At 38.8% G+C, this 20803-nt stretch overlaps 1 protein-coding gene across 3 annotated transcripts; it reads left to right on the plus strand.

Moving 5' to 3' along the window:
- On the plus strand, window positions 964-17649 carry LOC109232403 (26S proteasome non-ATPase regulatory subunit 13 homolog B-like). 3 transcript variants are annotated; one of them, XM_019398155.1, is made up of 11 exons: window positions 964-1055; window positions 1194-1435; window positions 9466-9607; window positions 9722-9805; window positions 9887-10273; window positions 10580-10798; window positions 10897-11343; window positions 13464-13544; window positions 15251-15447; window positions 15532-15631; window positions 17217-17649. In XM_019398155.1, the coding sequence occupies exons 1-11, from the start codon at window positions 1047-1049 to the stop codon at window positions 17394-17396; spliced, it is 2088 nt and encodes a 695-aa protein (XP_019253700.1). In that variant the 5' UTR covers window positions 964-1046; the 3' UTR covers window positions 17397-17649. The 3 variants fall into 3 exon arrangements, with proteins under 3 accessions (XP_019253700.1, XP_019253701.1, XP_019253702.1); XM_019398156.1 differs by lacking the exons at window positions 964-1055; window positions 1194-1435 and adding an exon at window positions 1851-2936; XM_019398157.1 differs by lacking the exons at window positions 964-1055; window positions 1194-1435 and adding an exon at window positions 7339-9282.

The following is a 20803-nucleotide window of genomic DNA, read 5'->3' on the forward strand; positions in this document are numbered from 1 at the left end:
ATAAGAGCACAAAACACGATCTTAACAATATTCAAACTGTAGAAGGTCAAGTAGATACTGTAGACACTTAAAATTTTACGTACGTGAAGCAACAAGTAGAAGGTCAATACGGAAAAACGAGTGGAAATTCAAAGAGAAGTCGAGCAAGAGTACGCATTTTCTTTCTATTTTTCTTTCAATATCAAGACTTAACAAAATGTGATGGGTTACGTTCTTTTTTTTTGGTTGTATAAACAATCTCAAGAAATGTAAGATCTTATTGACGTTTCTTAGTTAATGTATATGACAGTTCATGGAATTATCCATTGAAGCTTTATGTGAGTCTTTGAGCAGTAGTAATGTCGAAATTAGGTTGATGTACTGCCGCCGCCTATCTTGGATTGCGTATGAACTTGGAGAGGAAAGAACTCGCCAAGAATTGCTTCCTCTACTAACACACGATATATTGGATGATGATGAAGATGAAGTTCTTATTATAGTCGCCGAAGAACTCGGAGCATTTATTCCTTACGTGGGAGGAATTGAACATGCTAATATTTTACTTGTGTTCTTGGAACGTCTATGTACCGCTGACACATCTTTCGTTCGGAACAAGGTAGTTGAATCATTGTGCAAAATAGGGTCTCAAATGAGGGAAACAGATTTACTCGAATCCTTCATTCCAATGTTGAAGGTTCGTTACATATACTATCTTAATTTAATAGTACTTCCTTTAAAGTTTTAATAATTTGAAATATTATATGTCTACAAAACTACCAAAGAGGCGGCTGATTTGGTGGCAATGAGGGTTCTAAATATGCTATAGGTCACTCGTTCGATTCCCCCGAACTATATGGCTTTCTTATATTTATTTTTATTTTTTTATGCTTTTATTTTTTTTTTTTTTTTATTTTTATTTTTTATTCTTTGTTTTTTGTCATCACATGAGAGTGTCGAAGTCACAACTCACAAGAACTGACAATTTAATCTATTGTTGAATAAAATGCCTATTTGGTTTTAAACTTCAATTATTTGAAGTGGGTCTTCCATAGAAGCACGATTCTGCTATGGCTGAAGTACCTTCTGAAGCTAATGCCTATTTGGTTTTAATCTTCAATTATTTGAAGTGGGTCTTCGTGGCTGAAGTACCTTCTGAAGCTGCGTACCAGTTTCTTTGTCCATCATGTGGTGACATTCTCTTCTGATTTTGTCAGAGACTGGCAGCTTATTGGCCTGCAGCTCGAGCTTCCTCCTGTGGCTTATTTCAGATTGCTTACCCAATTGCTCCAGAGCCTTTAAGAAGTGAGCTAAGAACTTTGTATTGCCAACTGTGCCGAGATGCCTTTCTTATTGTGAGGAGAGCAGCTGCGATGAATATTGGAAAGTTTGCTGCGACTGTTGAGCAACGCTATCTGAAGAATGAAGTATGTCAGGCAGATGGACTGGATGCTTTCAGGTTCGTTAATTGACCTTTTGTTTTTTTGGCAAATCCGGGTTAGATTTTATGGACATAAAACAAATTACAAAAAACGAGGGGACACACCTCCGAATCAGTGGTGGTTCTACAATTGATTATCCATAAATGATAACCAATTGAGACCAAGCAACTAAGGACTCGTTTGGTACGAGAGATAAGGGATAATTAATCCCGGGATTAAATTTGAGATGAGTTTATCGACGTTTGGTTGGGATAAAATCGTGAAATAACTAATTCCGAAATTAGTTATCCCGGGATTGTATATTTTTTTATTATCAAGGGAGGGTGGAAAACTAATCCCGGAATAATTAATCAGGGATAACTTGTTTTCCAACAAAACGACCTAACTGAAGTTAGACCTATACATTAATTGTCTATCCACATGGATAATTGTACTCCTAGCGAAGGAACCTAGGTCAACTATACAAAAAAGTGAGTCTAAGTCGACTATGTGAGGCAGATGGAAGGGCTCCTTCCATATACAAAAAATTCTGCCTCTGAGAATTGTACAACATCTCCCTGGGAAAGGTGACAAAATACAAGTGTACAGATATCTAGTGGGAGCATGCTGGTAGAAAGTTGCCATCTTCAACCTAGCTTTGACCAAGTGTTCTAGGAAAGCCAACTTGAAGATGGATGTGCCGGACTTCAAGGAGTGTCTGACAGAAGAGATGGAGCAGAGATGTGTATGGATATCTGGAAGCATCATAGCACAAAGAAGAGCCTCATCATCATTGTTGCTGCCTGTATTTGACTCAGACAACAGTGAAATATGCTGATGTACTGATGCATTTTTCAAAGAGCTAGTGCAGGTATGTTGGGCTGGTGGGTGTTGGAGGGATCTGATCTCCTCCTGCTGAGTGGCTGACAATTGAAACGTGGAGTTGAAGCTGTTGTTTATAGTCTGAATTGATGGAAAGTGGAGATGAGTGAATGTGATTGGTAGCATCTTTGGGTTTTGGTGTGGTGATTTGGTTATTGGGGTATTTGTGTGTTGAAAGCTTCTCAGAAAGATGGAGTACCTGCAAAACAGATAAACAGGGTTAGTGGTAATAAAGGCTCTCAGATTGTTTTTCCCGAGAGTCTGCACATTTCTCAAATGATTGTGTGTTTTGGTAGCTTGTGCATTTCTGTTGGACATGTGAGAGAAGGTGTTGTGGTGATGGTATTGTAGTTTCAGGAGGCTATGATGGTGTTGTAAGTAACAAAAAGGTAACAGTTTTGTGGTAGGGTGTAAGAGTGGGTGCAGAGCTGCATGTTGGGATATTGAGGTGGAGGAGCTGGTAAGGTTGCCTGTGATGCTGTAGTTTTTCTGGGTTATGTTCTTCCTGTCAATGAAAGCTTGGGGAGAGAGACTTGGTTCGTTCCATTGATAGTCATTCAGTAGGTTGAGCATCAAAGATGCTAATACCACACATTGTATGAAGACCATAGGAATGAGAACCTTGCCAAGCAAAATACCTGCAAAAAAGAGAATCAGGTTAGTTGAAAGAAAGGCCAGCATGCTTTCTTCGAGCCTGTTTTGGACCTGATGTCCTATATGAGATGGTGAGGTCATTGTGATTTGGACTGGTAGATTAGCTCCCATAACAGTGCAAATGTCATCCATAACCATGAGAAAAATTAGAACCAGATGGCATAGTTGTAGGTGTATGGGTCGAAATCATATCGAGGACTAAGTCGTGCAGAGCTGGGCGAGGAGAGTAACATGGAAATCGTTAAGAGCAGCGTGGTCGTGGTCGTGGTCGATCAGTAATTTTATGAGTCGAACAGCTCGACAACCGGTCGTGGTGGAGGTCGAGCAGTAGAGTTAGAAATAACGGCTAGTTTTATATTGGGATCCACTGAGGGAATATTCCATCGAATATCCTCTCTGTTTGTACTTTTAGGGTTCTTAGGGAATATCCCATATAATAGAAAGAAAGAGGAGTAAAAAGGCATGTAAGATTCCATATGATAAGAACACTTGCAAAAAGGATAAGCTCTTTGACAAAATACAAAGAACTACTTTTCACTAAGATTCATCCTTTTGTTGAACTATTCTATTGTCTTTTCCATCAGATCCATCATCCAAGAAAGTGCATAATATTCTATATTCGACCTCGCTCAAATGAACTCATATTCGACCTCGTTCGAATTTATCACAAGTAATATTCGACCTCGCTCGAATCAACTCATAATTGACCTTGTTCGAATTAATCACGAGTAATATTCGACCTCGCTCGAATCTACTCATATTCGACCTCATTCGAATTTATCATGGGTAATATTCGACCTCGCTCGAATCAACTCATAATCGACCTCGTTCGAATTAATCACGAGTAATATTTGACCTCGCTCGAATCAACTCATATTCGACGTCGTTCGAATTTATCACGAGTAATGTTCGACCTCGCTCGAATCAACTCATATTCGTCCTCGTTCGAATTTATCACGAGTAATATTCGACCTCGCTCGAATCAACTCATGTTTGACTTCGTTCGAATTAGTAAAAAATTATATTTGCTCACAGTCGAGCTTGTGAGAAGGCACGGGAGAAAATATGATATATTGATATTGTGTGTTCAATACAATACAAGAGGTCCTTGTTTATAGCTATACTATACAAGGACATACTACTCCTATTCCAATGTGGGACAAGACTACATTATGTACATATCTAACACTCCCCCTCAAGCCGGTGCATACACATCATATGTACCGAGTTTGTTACACATGTAACTAATACGAGAACCAGTAAGAGACTTAGTGAAAATATCTGCTAGTTGATCATTCGACTTTACAAACTTTGTAACAATATCTCCTGAAAGTATTTTTTCTCTGACAAAGTGACAGTCGATCTCAATGTGTTTAGTCCTCTCATGGAACACCGGATTTGACGCAATATGAAGAGCAGCTTGGTTATCACACACTAGTTCCATCCTGTTGATTCTCCGAACTTTAACTCCTTGAGCAACTGTTTGACCCAAACTAACTCACACGTTGCCATAGCCATGGCCCGATATTCCGCTTCGGCGCTAGATCGAGCAACTACATTTTGTTTCTTGCTCTTCCGCGAGACCAAATTACCTCCTACTAGAACACAATATCCAGATGTAGATCGTCTATCAGAAGGTGATCCTGCCCAATCAGCATCTGTGTACCCAACAATCTGCTCGTGGCCTTGATCCTCGAATATCAATCCTTTGCCTGGAGCTGACTTTATATACCGAAGAATATGAACAACTGCATCCCAGGGAGAATCCATAAACTGACTTACAACACTCACCGGAAAAGAAATGTCAGGTCTAGTCACTGTGAGGTAATTCAATTTTCCAACCAACCTCCTATATCTCGTAGGGTCTCTAAGAGGCTCCCCCTGTCCAGGCAGGCAGAACCTTAGCATTCGGATCCATAGGAGAGTCTCCAGGCAGGCAGAACCTTAGCATTCGGATCCATAGGAGAGTCACTAGGTCTACAACCCATCATTCCAGTCTCCTCACGAATGTCTAAGGCATACTTCCGCTGTGAAATAACTATACCTGAGCTAGACTGAGCGACCTTAATACCTAGAAAATACTTCAGTTTGCCCAGATCCTTAGTTTGGAAGTGCTGAAAGAGATGTTGCTTCAGATTAGTAATACCATCCTGATCGTTGCCAGTAATAACAATATCATCAACATAAACCACCAGATAAATACACAAATTTGGAGCAAAATGCTGATAAAACACAGAGTGATCAGCCTCACTACGAGTCATGCCGAACTCCTGAATAATTGTGCTGAACTTACCAAACCATGCTCGAGGGGACTGTTTCAAACCATATAGTGACCTGCGCAATCTGCATACACAACCACTAAACTCCCCCTGAGCAACAAAACCAGGTGGTTGCTCCATATAAACTTCCTCGTCAAAATCACCGTGGAGAAAAGCATTCTTAATGTCTAATTGATAAAGAGGCCAATGACGTACAACAGCCATGGACAAAAAAAGACGAACAAATGCTACTTTAGCCACGGGAGAGAAAGTATCACTATAATCAAGCCCGAAAATCTGAGTATATCCTTTTGCAACAAGACGAGCCTTAAACCGATCAACCTGGCCATCCGGGCCGACTTTGACTGCATAAATCCAACGACAACCAACAGTAGACTTACCTGCAGGAAGAGGAACAAGCTCCCAAGTGCCACTCGCATGTAAAACAGACATCTCGTCAATCATAGCCTGTCGCCATCCAGGATGAGATAGTGCCTCACCTGTAGACTTAGGAATAGAAACAGTGGACAAAGAAGATATAAAAGCATAATGAGGTGACGACAGACGATGATAACTTAGACCAACATTGTGGGGATTAGGATTAAGTGTGGACCGTACACCTTTGTGGAGTGCAATTGGTTGACTAAGAGGAGACAAGTCCGCAGCAGGTGCAGAATCTGATGCGGGACATGAATCACCTGGGCTTGATGCTGGATGTGGACGGCGATGATAAGTCAAGAGTGGCGGAGCTGCAGAAGGTTGAACTGGATTATGTGTAGGAATTGGACCTATAGGTGGTGGAACTGGAGTTATAGATGGTGGAACGGGATCTATAGGTGGTGGAGCTGGAGATGTAGAGGAAGATGGATGAGAGATAGTGACTGAATCTCCAAAAGAAGAGACTGGTAGTACCTCAGAAATATCTAAGTGATTACCTGGACCTGTGAAGTATGATTGGGTTTCAAAGAAGGTAACATCAGCGGACATAAGGTACCGCTCGAGGTCAGGAGAATAGCATCGATACCCCTTTTGCGTTCTCGAGAAACCAAGAAATACACACTTAAGAGCACGGGGAGCTAACGTATCTGTTCCTGGAGTAAGGTTATGGACAAAACAAGTGCTTCCAAAGACACGGGGTGGAAGAGAGAACAAAGGTAAGTGGGGAAACATAACAGAGAATGGAACTTGGTTCTGGATAGCTGAAGATGGCATACGATTAATAAGATAGCAAGATGTAAGAACTGCATCCCCCCAAAACGCAAAGGAGCATGAGATTGTATGAGTAGGGTACGAGCAGTTTCAATAAGATGTCTATTCTTTCTTTCAGCTACCCCATTTTGTTGAGATGTGTACGGACAAGATGTTTGATGAATAATCCCATGAGATATCATAAACTGCTGAAATGGGAAAGACAAATACTCTTGGGCATTATCACTACGAAATGTGCGAATAGAATCCCCAAATTGATTTTGAATTTCAGCGTGAAAGGTCTGGAAAATAGAAAACAACTCTGATCGATTTTTTATCAAAAATATCCAAGTGCACCTAGAATAGTCATCAATGAAACTAACAAAGTAGCGGAATCCTAAGGTAGAACTAGCCCGACTAGGACCCCAAACATCTGAATGGACTAAAGTAAAAGGTGACTGCTCGATTATCAATACGTAGAGGAAAATGAGAGCGAGTATGCTTACCGAGCTGACAAGACTCACACTCTAGAGCTGACAAGTGAGATAAACCAGGTACCATTTTCTGAAGTTTTGACAAACTAGGATGTCCCAACCGTTTATGTAATAAATCTGGTGAATCAGTAACAGGACAAGTTGTTGAAGGAAGACAAGATGTGAGTCCATGTGATTTAGCAAGGATAAGGTAATAAAGTCCATTTGATTCACGCCCGGTACTAATGATCCGCCCTGTACTGCGTTCCTGTATAAAAATATGGTCATCAAGAAATAAGACGACACATTTAAGTGATTTGGCTAGGCGACTACCAGCTATGAGATTAAAAGGACTATTAGAGACATAAAGAACTGAATCTAAAGGTAAGGAAAGAATTGGGCTTGCTTGACCTATTGCAATTGCCATGGTTTGAGACCCATTGGCCATTGTGACTCTTGAAAGAGATTGAGAATATGAAATACTAGTGAAAAGAGAATTGTTACCAGAAATATGATCCGATGCACCTGAATCAATGACCCAAGACTCAGAGGATGAAGATTGAGAGACACAAGTCACGCTATTACCTGTTTGAACAACAGAAGCTATCTCAGAAGATGTCTGCTTACCTGCTTTGTACTGAAAAAACTCAAAATAATCCGCTAAAGAAACCATCCGACTATTCGAAGTATCGGTTCCCATCTTGCTACAATTAATAGTAGTAGGGTTAACTTGAAATAGTGAAAATTAGGAACTCCTTTGGGAAAACTGAAGAAATCGCCGAGAAAACACTGTTTACAGTAGGAAAACAGAACACTGTTCTGCGCCGGAAAAACTGTTCACGCCAGAAATACTGTAGCTCTCGGAATATTACTGTAGCAGCCGGAAAAAATTCAAAGTGGTCGGAATGAAATAAAAACAGTAGGGGTAAGATCGGAATTACCAGATGACCCAACTGTTCTGAAGAAACTTTTTTAAAAAATGGGTGGAAGTCCACTTCTGAAATCACTGTTCACGCCGGAAAAATATAAAAGTGGTCGGAATTTGGTGTAACCTAGATGGGTAGGCTCGGAATTGCAAGGGGAACAATCTATCCTGAAGAATCGTCGCTAAAAAATGGCCGCAAGGTGGCCCACGCGACATCAGGACTTCGCCGGAAAATTTTCTTCCGACAGCTACACTACCGCCGGAAATTTTCACTGGGGTTTGGTCGCCGGACAGTGACTACTCTTGTGGTAGTGTTGGATTTTGCGACTAACCGAGACAAAGCAGACGCAAAACAACTTTGAAAAATCGCCGGAAAAAAAAAGGTTCCGGTGACTGATTTCACTTCCCGAAATCGCTGGAATTTATGCACATACTATAGCTCTGATACCATGTGAGAAGGCACGGGAGAAAATATGATATATTGATATTGTGTGTTCAATACAATACAAGAGGTCCTTATTTATAGCTATACTATACAAGGACATACTACTCCTATTCCAATGTGGGACAAGACTACATTATGTACATATCTAACAGAACTCAACTCAAACTAAACCTGACTTAGAGTCCAATTTACAAGTTAACTTCGTTTGAGTTAGTTATGGCGACATGGGACTTCAACCAAATCCAGTCAAATATGTACTCGACCATGATTCGAGGTAGCACATGCCGACATAATCCTTCTAAAGCAATCATTTGAAGAAAAATGGTCGAAGAAAAGTAAAAGATCCAAATAACATACAGCGAAAAGTTATAATCAATTCATTCCAAAAAAAATATATTACAAAGTGCCAGAAAGACGCCCACACACAAAAAAAGGGAAGAAAAAGAGAAGACAAAAACTAAGTACAAGCTACTACTCCACGCGTCCCCGCCTTCATCGCCACCGCCCTCTCCACCGTCTGGATACTCGTCATCGTACCAGGCGTCCTGCTCAAATCTTTGAGCTCTTGCAACTTCATGCCAAGGTTTCAGGGGGGATTAGTGTTGCTCAGCCATTGTATTAGCAGTGAGGAATCAGCTTCTAAGTATATGTTTATGAATCCATTCCCCAGACACCCCCTGATCCCAATAATTGCATTGGATCCGAAGCCTAAGGGAGAGGCTATTGCATGAAAGAAATCACCCTGTGAGTCTCTTACTATCACCCCTGCTCCAGTGTTCCCAAGATTTGTGAGAGCACTACACTACCATCACTGTTTACCTTCACAAACCCATCGTGAGGTTTTTGCCAAATTACCTGGAGGGTAGTAGTAAGGTGTGTTGTTTGGTCATCGTGTACAATTCAATCCAGGTGAAAGGCCAATCAATAAGAGGATAATTGGCTTTGAGTAATAGCTGAATGCCTGAGTTGATTGAAAACAGATCTCTAGACAGAGAAGAAGTTCTATTGCCATACTTTGCATTGCATCTATTTTTCCATAAACTGCAACAGATAATGATAGGTAGAGTATCTAGAAGAAGCTTCTGAAATCTACTATTTCTTTCAAATGAGTTTTTTGTCATTTGTGAACTGAAAATGCTATTAAGATTACGTCCCCAAACCTTTTTTGGTGCTCTAATTATACGTGTTTTATTCAAGTCTGCTATGTGTTAGTCTAACTTATGAGAGTTGTTAAATTTGAAAGGACGGACTTGGTCCATGCATACATGTTGCTGCTTTATGATGATGAAGCTGAAGTCCACACAGCTGCGGCTGGTCAGCTGACCATGTTTTTCCGGATAGTGAGTCCTGAGCTCCTTGTCCGGCATATTGCTCCTTGTATCGAGGTAGAAACTTATGTTGTCTGTTTTGTGTTTTGCGATATCATACTCTCCATTGACTGTTATTAATTGTCAACGTGTCTTTTAATATTTTGTTATGAGTTAAATTTTTGGTCTCAGGAATATTTTTCATCAGATGCACCTCAGCATGTTCGTTCTGCTGCGCTTTCAATTATTGGGGCAATGAATCCTCTTTTAGGAAAGGTACAATCCCTTGTCATCGTTAAATGTTTACACCAGGACAAACCATATTTTTTGTTGACTTTTTTCAATATACTTGAACAGCTCAGGCCGCAGGAGTTAATTGAGGCAGTGACTGTTGGATTGCAGTGTGAGAACGTCCTTGTTAGGTGGATTTGTTGTCAGCGCCTCTCTATTGTAGCCGGTTTACTTGGCGAGAAGAGAACTCGCGAAGAGTTGCTGCTTATTCTCATTCAGGAGATATTGGATGATGATGAGGAAGAGGTTCTTCTTGTGGTGGCTGAACAACTAGGAGGCTTTATTCCGTATGTGGGAGGAATTGAACATGCCGCTGTATTAATTCCGTTTTTGGAAAGCCTTTGTATTGCTGACAAGTCTTCCGTCAGGAACAAGGTAGTTGAGTCACTGTGCATAATAGGGTCTCAAATGATTGAAACAGACTTCATCAATTCGTTCATTCCACTGTTGAAGGTTCGTTACGTTCACTGTCTTAATGTCCTTTAAATTTTTAAGATTGAAAAATCTCCCAAACTGAAGGAAGTACATCAACCTAAAAGGGGAAAGACATGCTTTATAACAGTAAGTCCGTCTTAAAATATCTAACAGAAAGATATTATCCCACTCAATTCACAAAACGGAAAACAAAGACTGCCTGATAAACATAGACAAACAAGTGCAAAAAAATACCAAGGAGTTTCTATGTAAGTTAATGTATTGATCTTCTATGTGTTATGCATGTGTCTTCCTGATTTGGTCTCTTCCTGATTTGGTAACCAGAGACTGGCAACTGTGTCTAACCTGGGGCATGTTGCTCGAGCTTCGTCCATTGGGTTGTTTCAGATTGCTTATCAAAATGCTCCAGAGCATTTAAGAAATGAACTAATAATTATGTATAGCCAACTGTGCCAAGATGACATGCCTATGGTGAGGAGAGCAGCTGCAACGAATCTTGGAAAGTTTGCTGTTAGTATGATAATGGCTCCTTTTTTAGCAATGGTACAATCCCTTGTCAGTCCCATAATTACAATAGTTGTCTTTATTGCATTATATAAAGATCTAATGCCTTTCTTTTTGTCTCCTTATTTGATTCTTAGGCTGATGACAGTCTGATAGAACTGTATCACGAATTCATCACTGATTTTGAGATAAAGAGCAATTTTCTTAAGCTTGCACATTTTGCTGTAAATGCTTCTCAGCAATACTCAGAGAAAGAAGCTGCAATAGGGTACTTGGAAGGAGTAGTTGAGATACTTCTAAATGCTAAAGACATACGCATAGAGGAGTCGATACTTTATATTAAGTTGCAGATTGCCCTATTTGAGCTTGCGAAAGGGGATCAAAAAGACTGCAAGAAGCTTTTAGAACAGGGGAAGACTACACTTGACAGCATGACTGATATTGACCCCTCCGTTTATGCCAGCTATTATTGGGTTTCATCTCAGTATCATAAAGCTCGGCAGGAGTTTGCAGAGTTTTACATAAGTGCTCTCCGCTATCTTGCATACACTTCAGTGGACAGTCTTTCGGAGCCATTCAAGCTGGTATGTTGCCATTTCATATTTTCTATTTTATCCTATGAACGATCTAAGAATTTCTTGGCTAGCTTCTCTGACCTTTATACATTGGTCTCTCTTGCCTTAGTACTCTTGGTATCACATCTCTTTGCGCAGAAGTCCAAACATTGAATAAGGATTGTACTGTTGGCATCGTGGAGAAGTTTGATAAGAAATGTTGCTAGTAAATGCACCCAAGGGTGTGGCCTAGTGGTCGATAAAGTGGGTAGAGAACTGTGAGGTTGCAGGTTCAAATCCTAGCAAGAACAACAAAAAACACCGGGTGATTTCTTTTCATCTGCGTAAGCCTTGGTGGGCAGATTTACCTGGTGCCTGTGCTGGTGGGAGGTGACAGGTACCCGTTGGAATAGTCAAGGTGTACAAGCTGACCGGAACACCACCGCCATAAAAGAAAATGTTGCTAGTAAATTTCCATGATATAAAACCTACTTGTAGAGTACTCTTTCAATATCTTTATGCTCCTTGCATGTTATACTGCGTGGTATTCAAGAGACAAGTGAATCTTTGGCATAACCTCTATCTAAGCAGTTGAGCATCTTGGAAAGCATACCAGGCAGCATTTGGTGGGTCATTTCAAAAGAAAGGAATCTTAGATGTTTTGAAAGTAAAGAAGAGAACACGAGCAAGCTGAAATTCAATTGTCTTATCTCTCTTAACCTTTCGGTGCAGCATGCAAAATGTATATGATGTAGATAGCTTCTTAGATTTTCTCAGCTATCTCTTAGACCATAGCTAAGTTGCTCCGACACGGCAGTTTAGGTGCCGCACCCGTGTCGACATACTGGATTTGGTCAAACAATTTTGGGTACATTGACCATGACGGACTGAAAAATCCGAGACGCGATATAATTTGATTCCCGAAATCAAAACCAAAATTAGGGTAAATTTGAGGAAAGTAGCATACTTTATCTAGGAAATTAATCCTTTACTTATCTTCAGTTAGAGCATAAAAAAGAAATCCATACTTTACAAGCAATACATAAGTATTCCACAAAATTTCTCATAATTTACAGATATTTTTGTTTTTATGAATTATTTTTGTCGGATCCCTGCATCAGTATCCGTACTAGGATCCGTATCTTCAAATCTTAGAATTTATATCTCAAAGGATCCGATCTCTAGATCCGCACACGTGTTGGACACTTGTATCCTGGTCCGAGCAACTTAGGACCAGAGCAGGTAGGAATCCTATTTTTGGAAGTTTCCTGGATACAGAAATTGCAACACCTGTAAGGCTCCTGGTGTAACTACTGCACTATCATTTTGCTTCTTCTGTTTATATAAACTGCTCACCTATAGGTTATCAAAATTAGAGCATTTTTCTAATTTGTTTGCATTTTCTTGTGATAAATTGTTTAGTATAGGAGAAATTAGTTTGAATAGAGCAAAATGGATTCAGGGGGTTTATTTAACTGACCCCACCTAGTTTGTACTTGAGGCATAATTGATTGAATAATTAATTGTGCACATATTGACGTGTGCCACAGAGATTACACGCCCATCGTTGGACATAGCTAATTGTCCCATACACAAATTTGGAACTGACCCCACCTAGTTTGTACTTGAGGCATAATTGATTGAATAATTAATTGTGCACATATTGACGTGTGCCACAGAGATTACACGCCCATCGTTGGACATAGCTAATTGTCCCATACACAAATTTGGATCACATATTTCTTATTATAGGGGAAACAGTTCATAGTTTGAGGTAAATTTTTGAAGGTCCTTGTTTAAAATTTATGATTAGTAATTGTGATGGATCTTAAGTTTCTAAAATATTGTCAGTCATTCCCATAGTGCTGTAGTTGAATCTTTTTCTATAATTTGATTCTAATATCTGCAACACACTTTATTCTGTCACTTGGGAAGTTGCTAAGCATTAAAATGCTGAGAAAGAACATGGAGTAATGTTTAGGGTTTTTTTAGGCCTTTTTTTCCAAGCTTTTGGTAGGATTTTGGTTGTATATGTGACTGGAAACTCTTTCTGTTACTCCATTCTTGTAAAGAAAATGCATCTGAAAATTATTGACTGTCAATGTATTTGATTTTCTATTCTACATAATTGTTTTTTCTATCTTGTTTAGGATCTGGCATTTGATTTGTTTTTGTCAGCACTACTGGGAGACAATGTATACAACTTCAGCGAACTGCTTGCTCATCCAATTGTAAGTTCTTCTATTTTGTTTTATTGAGATAAATCAAAATCTTCTATTGAATCTCACCAAAGCTGGTGTCATACATAGAAGTATAACATAAATTCATGAAAGGAATCCAACTATTTATACAACAGGGATATCAAATAAAATAAAAGGTTGTCTTTAATTTCCTTGGTGGTCTCTACTATTCTTAAAATTGTAGGTTGTACACAATTGTCGTTGTTTTGTTTGCTTTCAAAATATCCTGTAAATCTTCTTTGCTGTGATGTGGCTAAGCTGCCTATTCTATGATTTATCGTTGCTGTCTTTCCTAGTTGCTGGAGTTTTATGTTATATGATTATCATGTGTAGTTAGTTTTGCTAGAATGAGATCTTGCTAGGACTACAGTAGCAAGCTTTTACTTGTAAAAGTGGTCCCACCGTTTCCCCCTCCGTTTCAGGCTGTACCCAGCAATGTGACGTTTTTCTAGTTCCCAGTCTTGGTGGACGATATTCCAACTCTTCCCAAAATAAAAACAAAAAGAAGATTCCAGCAGTTCCTATCTCTATATTGAGCTCTTTTGTCTTAGACTCAGCAACAGTTGGCCCAAATCATTTGTCGTGCCAAAGACTCATGAGTTACCCATTTCCTGGTGTGTAAGGTTGTTCTTGTTTTGGCCCAACCATGTATCATCCCATAACATCCCCATAAACTTCCATGGACCCATCACAAAAGGATAGGTAGTTGCTTTTGTACACCGTACACCATGTACTCCGTTTGCCATGCCTAGCATTTACCACCCTTTTCTAAAGTGTATCATCTTCACTGTTGTATCTCCACTCTCCACCAGCTTTCAGCAACAGGCTTTGGTTTTCTATTCTACTGGTGTAGATGAAGGTCTTTCACATCAAGCCACCCTTTTTCTTTTGGCAAGTTGATATTTGTGTTGATACTCTGGAAGGTAGCAGGAACAAAGACATTAGGTATGTGGGATGCTGTCAAGGACAGTTTGATCAGTGTCACTGTTTTCCCCAATTATAAGTATTGCCTTATACATATTGATGACTTCCTTTCAAATCTTTCAATCACCCCCTGCTTCGCTTGCTTTACATTTGCCCCTCAGTGGCATTCCCAAGCAAGCAGTAGAGAGCACCGATTTCACATCCCATCAAGCTTGTCATGAGTTCTAGATTAGTCACTACATTGACTGGGTATATGATGTTTATACTTGGGTTGACATGCAATCCGGCAAGATGAGATTGATATTTTCCCTGAAGAAGCAATTCCCACATTAAAGCCCTTGATCTATTGCCAGTGTAGACCTAGCCAGTAACTTATTTAGGCCTCCATTACCATGATAAATAGATAAGAAGAAAGAGGGTCTCTTTGCTTTAGGCATCTGCTAGAAGGAAAAATGCCCATTGGATTGCCATTTATCAATACCTTACAGTGGACATGTAGAATTTTATCCATCTCACCCACTGACTATTTTGTTAAAAAGTATCAAGAAAATATCCAAATTAAACTGAATATAAGGTATCTGCAGTGGAGCCATAGCACCGCATTATCTGAAAAAACAGTTTTGACCACCAAATAGGATTCAGAAGTAGTGGAATTGATCAGGAATATATTCTATTGAATCTCACAAAAGTTGGTGTTATACATAGAAGTATTACATAAATTCCATGAAATGCATCCAACTATTTAAAATGATTTGGTCTTGATTTTGTTACAGATAAAGAATGTGATAGGGTCTAAGGGTGAATGGCAATACTATATCCTTGAAGCATTAACCACTGGTGATTTAGATCGCTATCAAGATTTGTGCGACATCCATCAAACTGCTTTAAGTGCTCAACCAGCATTAGTGCAGAATGAGAAAAAGCTTCTGGAGAAGATCAACATTCTCAGCTTGATGGAGATCATTGTCAGGTATTATGGTAATTTTGCAGACAGTGATACTTCCATTGTTTATTTCTGTTGAACTGAACATTTGGAGAATGCATTTGCATGCAGTCGCTCGGCAGAGGATAGAACTATTCCACTGAGTGCCATTGCAGAGCACACTAAGCTTAACGTGGAAGATATAGAGTATCTCCTAATGAAGAGCCTCTCGGTAAGTTGATTCTTGTTTGTTTAATTAAGATCTAACCTCTCCTCTGTATGTTTTTTTTTTTGATTAAATAAGATGTTGCATTAAAGGCATCGAGAAGATGCAAAGAGTACAAGAAAGAAGTTCAGTTTGCTCCTAATACAAAAAAGGGAAAAAGGCCAATATTGTACCTATACTATTGAAAATTAGTCACGTTAATACCCGTTTCTACTTTCCGTCCAAAATTAAACCTACTGTTAGCAAAGTATATAAATTTTCCCTAACCCTAACAGATTTCCTACGTGGCACCGGAACCCCATAATATTTTGCCAACTAGGCAATTTTTGACCCATTATTTTAGAAATCCGCCCCACCCTTATAACCCATTAATTAGTATCTTCTAAGAACTTTTTACAGTTTCTGCAGTATCTGATTACATTGCTAGCTCCAAAAGTTCCAGTAGCTTCTCATCTGAAACCACACCAATCTAGGGAAGGAAAGAAATATCAGAAAAAAAAATGCTCCATTTCATGCCACGAAGGGAAAAAATAAAAGGAAGAAATTGAAGAAATTAGTATGGAATGTGTAAACATGCACATCAACTCACCAGATCATTTACCAAAGAGGTAGTGATTCGTTTCCCCAACAGACTCAACTGGTCTAACATGGTTTCTGCATCTCGAAGTGATCCATCTGCATTCAAAGCAATCTAATCTAATGCTTCTGACTCCACGTCCAAATCCTCATCCGAAAAACTTCTTCAATCTGAGCACAATATCACCATCCCTGATTTTATTGAAGAGGTACTACAATACAGCACGCGGCACATTGTCAAGATCAGTAGTCACGGAAATGAAGACAACCCGTGGTGGTGGTTCTTCAAGGAACTTCAGAAATGCTAGCCATGTCTTTGAAGGCAGCAAGTGACATTCATCAATAACAAAAACCTTGAGTCCTAAAGAAGATGATGGCTGACTTGCTGTCAGATTCTTCAGAAAATACTAATTAACGGGTTATAAGGGTAGGGCGGGTTTCTAAAATAATCGGTAAAAAATTGCCTAGTTGGCAAATTATTATGGGTTCCCGGTGCCACATAGGAAATCTGTTAGGGTTAGGGACAAATTTATATACTTTACTAACGGTAAGTATGATTTTGGATGGAAAGTAGAAACGGGTATTAACGTGACTAATTTTCAATAGTATAGGTACAATTTTGGTCTTTTTCCCTACAAAAAATCTAGGTCAGAGCTTGGAGCAAAACCAAAACCAAAAGGAAAAAACTGGCTTTTAAGCCATAGTGAGAGAGCTAATAAAATCTAACATGGAAGTTGCAATCATTAATAAGGGCTAGATTACTCCAACTAAACAGATTCATCAAACACTTGGATTTCAAGGTGCAGTTGGGAGTTGAAATGCCATCAAAACATCTGCTATTTCTCTCCGTCCATATACACCAAAAAATGCATGCTGGGATCATTTGCCAGATCTTCTTGATATTGATGCCACACTTAGCTTTCAAGCTTGTGAATTTCCTATTTCTTTTCCTAATATTGGTGGTTACATGTCAGTCTATGAACAACTTTATTTCTAATTTGATGTTTTACTGTAGGTGCATCTGATGGAAGGAACAATTGATCAGGTGGAAGGGACTGTTCTCGTGTCTTGGGTTCAACCTAGATTTTTGGGTATTCCTCAGGTCCAGTCATTGAGGGATCGGGTGGACCATTTGGTGGATAAAGTACACACTTTATCGTTATTCATGGAAGCCGAGACTCGTGATTTCTCGTGATTTAGCTGCATCATAATCTTTAGGTCTCATTATAGTTTTGGGATGTAGATGCTTGTTCTCATTATGAAATGACGTCTAAATACTGTGTACAATATGCACATTTTTCTTTACGAGGCATGAAAGAATCTAAATGTACAGAAATAAATCTTTTGGGCTAGGTAAACGGGAGACAATTCACAATCTTCCAATGTCATGAACTCCAAGCATATAAGCGTAAATAAAATTTGTACATTGAATGGTTTTCAGTACTTCATCGTTAACGATATTCTTGTTGGATTTATAATAAGGTGAAGGGGAAATGCACCTTTTGTATGAGTTGGACTAACAGAAGGTTACAGAGTACCAAAGTTCTGCAGAAGAAGCAATATTTCTCCTTCACCATTTGACATATTACAAAACCCTTTTGTTCATCTATTGTATCATCTTCAGTCGCTTTTCTTTCCGCTTAAACCAATTTACTTTAAGACATCATAGACATGCATGACGAGTATATGTCAAGATGTGTTTAATGTGACTGATCAGGAGGAAAATAAGTTAGAGATGAAGATATAATCAAATACACTCAAAAGACTGTTGCCGTAACGCTAAGAGAATGGTGACGACCGAACAAACGTGACCCTAGGCAAAAGGAGATTATTTGGGAGATCAAATCAAGTTTGTTACTTCTTCATGAGTGTGCATGTGAAGATTCACATAATGAGACAGCGCTAAGGTGAATCTGGTCAAAATATCCAAGAAAAACAATTTGGGGTAGTAATTAACTAACTACAACGGTTTCCATGGAGGAGACAATGACATGTTATGATAATAGGAATAACATATGATTAGAGGGTAATTTTGTTATTCCTTGACCGAATACAAAATTATTTACTTAGTTAATATATGTAATTTGGTAACATGCATGAATATAAGTGGATGGTTATTTCCAAGTTTGTTAGATATTTAAGCTTACATTAATACTTGAAAATTGTTTTGAGATCATGAAGATGATATTTTTTGTGTATATTATTTGGACCAATACAGATATACATATGTTAGTTTGATAAGAATAATATATCAAACTGGTTATTTCCAAGTTTGTAAGATATTTAAGCTTACATTAATACTTGAAAATTGTTTTGAGATCATGAAGATGATATTTTTTAAGTATATTATTTGGACCAATACAGATATACATATGTTAGTTTGATAAGAATAACCAAACTGTTAAATGTTTGGGTGGTACAATTGTTTAGTTGGAAAGTCATATGAAAAAGAAATTAAAATCCTCGGGATTTTCTATTCCTATTTTGGAGACTAAAAGCTTCGTGATTTTCTCATCCCGTAGAGACTAAAAATTTTCGTAATTTTCTACTTCTACTTCGAGATTAAAATCTGGTTGATTGTTTGCTTGATCTTTGAGGTTAAAGTTTAAGTGACTTTCTACTCATTTTTCGGAGATTAAAGTTTAAGTGACTTTCTACTCATTTCAGAGTAAAATCTACGTGATTTTTGTCATGACCCAAAATCCGACTAGTCGTGATGGCACCTAACCCAACCCTCTAGGTAAGCCAGTTTAACAAAATCCAATTCAAATGAGATTTACTGAGACGAAAATAATGATAATATAATGAACTTTTATAAAAAAAATTCCTAGTGATTGGTAGTACAAGCATGAACTCCTAAGATTTAGAGTTTACAAAGCTGATATGAAATAAATACATCATCTGTTTGAAATATAAATGAACAGATTAAAAATTCTAAAGCTACCAAGAACGAGAAGCAGCTTTGACCGGAATGCATGTACGTCTTCCATGTACCAAAATTTTTTCGCACGCAAGGTGCAGAAGTGTAGTATGAGTACAACCGACCCCATGTACTCAATAAGTAACAAACCTAACCTTAGGTTGAAAGAAATGACGAGCTTGGACAACGGTCAGAGTCCAACAACAATAGCCAACAACAACTCATATCAATATGATAAAAGTAGTACAAGAAACAACTCAAAGATTTGATGCTCAACTCGCTCACGGTACGGAAAAATAGGCATGTTTTTCAAGTATAACAGTAAAACCCAAATTTTTCACTTAAATCACCAAAATATTAGTATACTAGAAAGCTGTGATTTTTCCCGAAGACTTATGACAACAAATAAAATATTTCAATCTCTGATAGCATGAGGAAGATACATCTCTATGCCATGTCAATGTGCATGAATGTCACAATACCGTGTAGCAAGAGGAAATGAATCTTTATGCCTATATGTCAAATATACATGTCAATGCAATGCATCAAAGTGATGAACTCATGTACTCACACTCTCAGAGTACTCTATCTCACTGTCTCGCACTCCCACTTATCACACTCAATCAATCAGCACTGTATGATACCTGCTGCGGCGTGCAGCCCAATCCCATCATGAATCAATAGAACTCGCGCTCACTGTTGGTATGTTAGATTCCGAAGGGGTGGATCCTGCCCAAGCGCTAATAAAATCTGTTCCGGCGTACAACCCGATCCCATCATGAATCAATATACCCGTTGCGGCGTGCATCCTGATCCTATCATGGATCAATAACACTTGTTGCGACTTGTAACCTGATCCCATCAATATCACTCACAAGACGACCCTTAAGCCCCAACTCAATTATCAATCTCTCCAGTCTCTCGGGCTCATAAATCTCATGTCAATCAGTCCCAATAATGATAACAACATGATGTGACAATAAATAATAACAGAGACTGAGATTTGATATGTAAATGAATGAATATGACTGAGTATGTAAATGCAATTTAAGCAAATAACTCAACAACAGAAATGACATAAGTGAGTCCCAACAGATTAAACATATAGCCTAAATATGATTTCTAACATGGATCCCAGTTCAATTACTCTAAAACGTAGAGATCTCATGGATAAAAACAAGATCAGATAACTACACAATACCACAGAAACAATCGAGTCTTAATTTACACGGTGCACGCCTACACGCTCGTCACCTACCATGTGCTTCACCTTAACACCAAACACATATCACATATATTTAGGAGTTCGTACCTCAGCACCAAGTTTAGAAGTGTTACCTCGAACAAGTCGAATCTAATACCGAGTAAGCCAAACAATACTCTAGAAACACCATCCCGCACGTACCAACCTTCGAGCAACTCAAAGTAGCCAAAAGTAACTCAAGAATATCAAATAATGCCTAAGGAAACAAACCCAATCGATCAAGATAGAATCTTTAATCAAAAACCCAAAGTCAATCAAAACGTAAAACCCAGGCCCGCTTTGGAACTCGACAAAACTTATAAAATCAGACAATCCATTCATCTACGAGTCCAACCATACTAGTTTCACTCAAATCTGACTCAGAATCGATGTTCAAAGCTCAAAAATTCACTCTATGAAACTTTAGACAAAAAGCCCC

Source organism: Nicotiana attenuata, chromosome 9, assembly GCF_001879085.1.
Source record: "Nicotiana attenuata strain UT chromosome 9, NIATTr2, whole genome shotgun sequence".
Classification (NCBI taxonomy): Eukaryota; Viridiplantae; Streptophyta; class Magnoliopsida; order Solanales; family Solanaceae; genus Nicotiana; species Nicotiana attenuata.

Coding starts and splice junctions, on each gene's coding strand:
- LOC109232403 (XM_019398155.1), top strand. Junction 10,274..10,579: donor CGTTCATTCCACTGTTGAAG/GTTCGTTACGTT, acceptor TTTGGTAACCAG/AGACTGGCAACTGTGTCTAA. Junction 15,448..15,531: donor TTGATGGAGATCATTGTCAG/GTATTATGGTAA, acceptor ATTTGCATGCAG/TCGCTCGGCAGAGGATAGAA.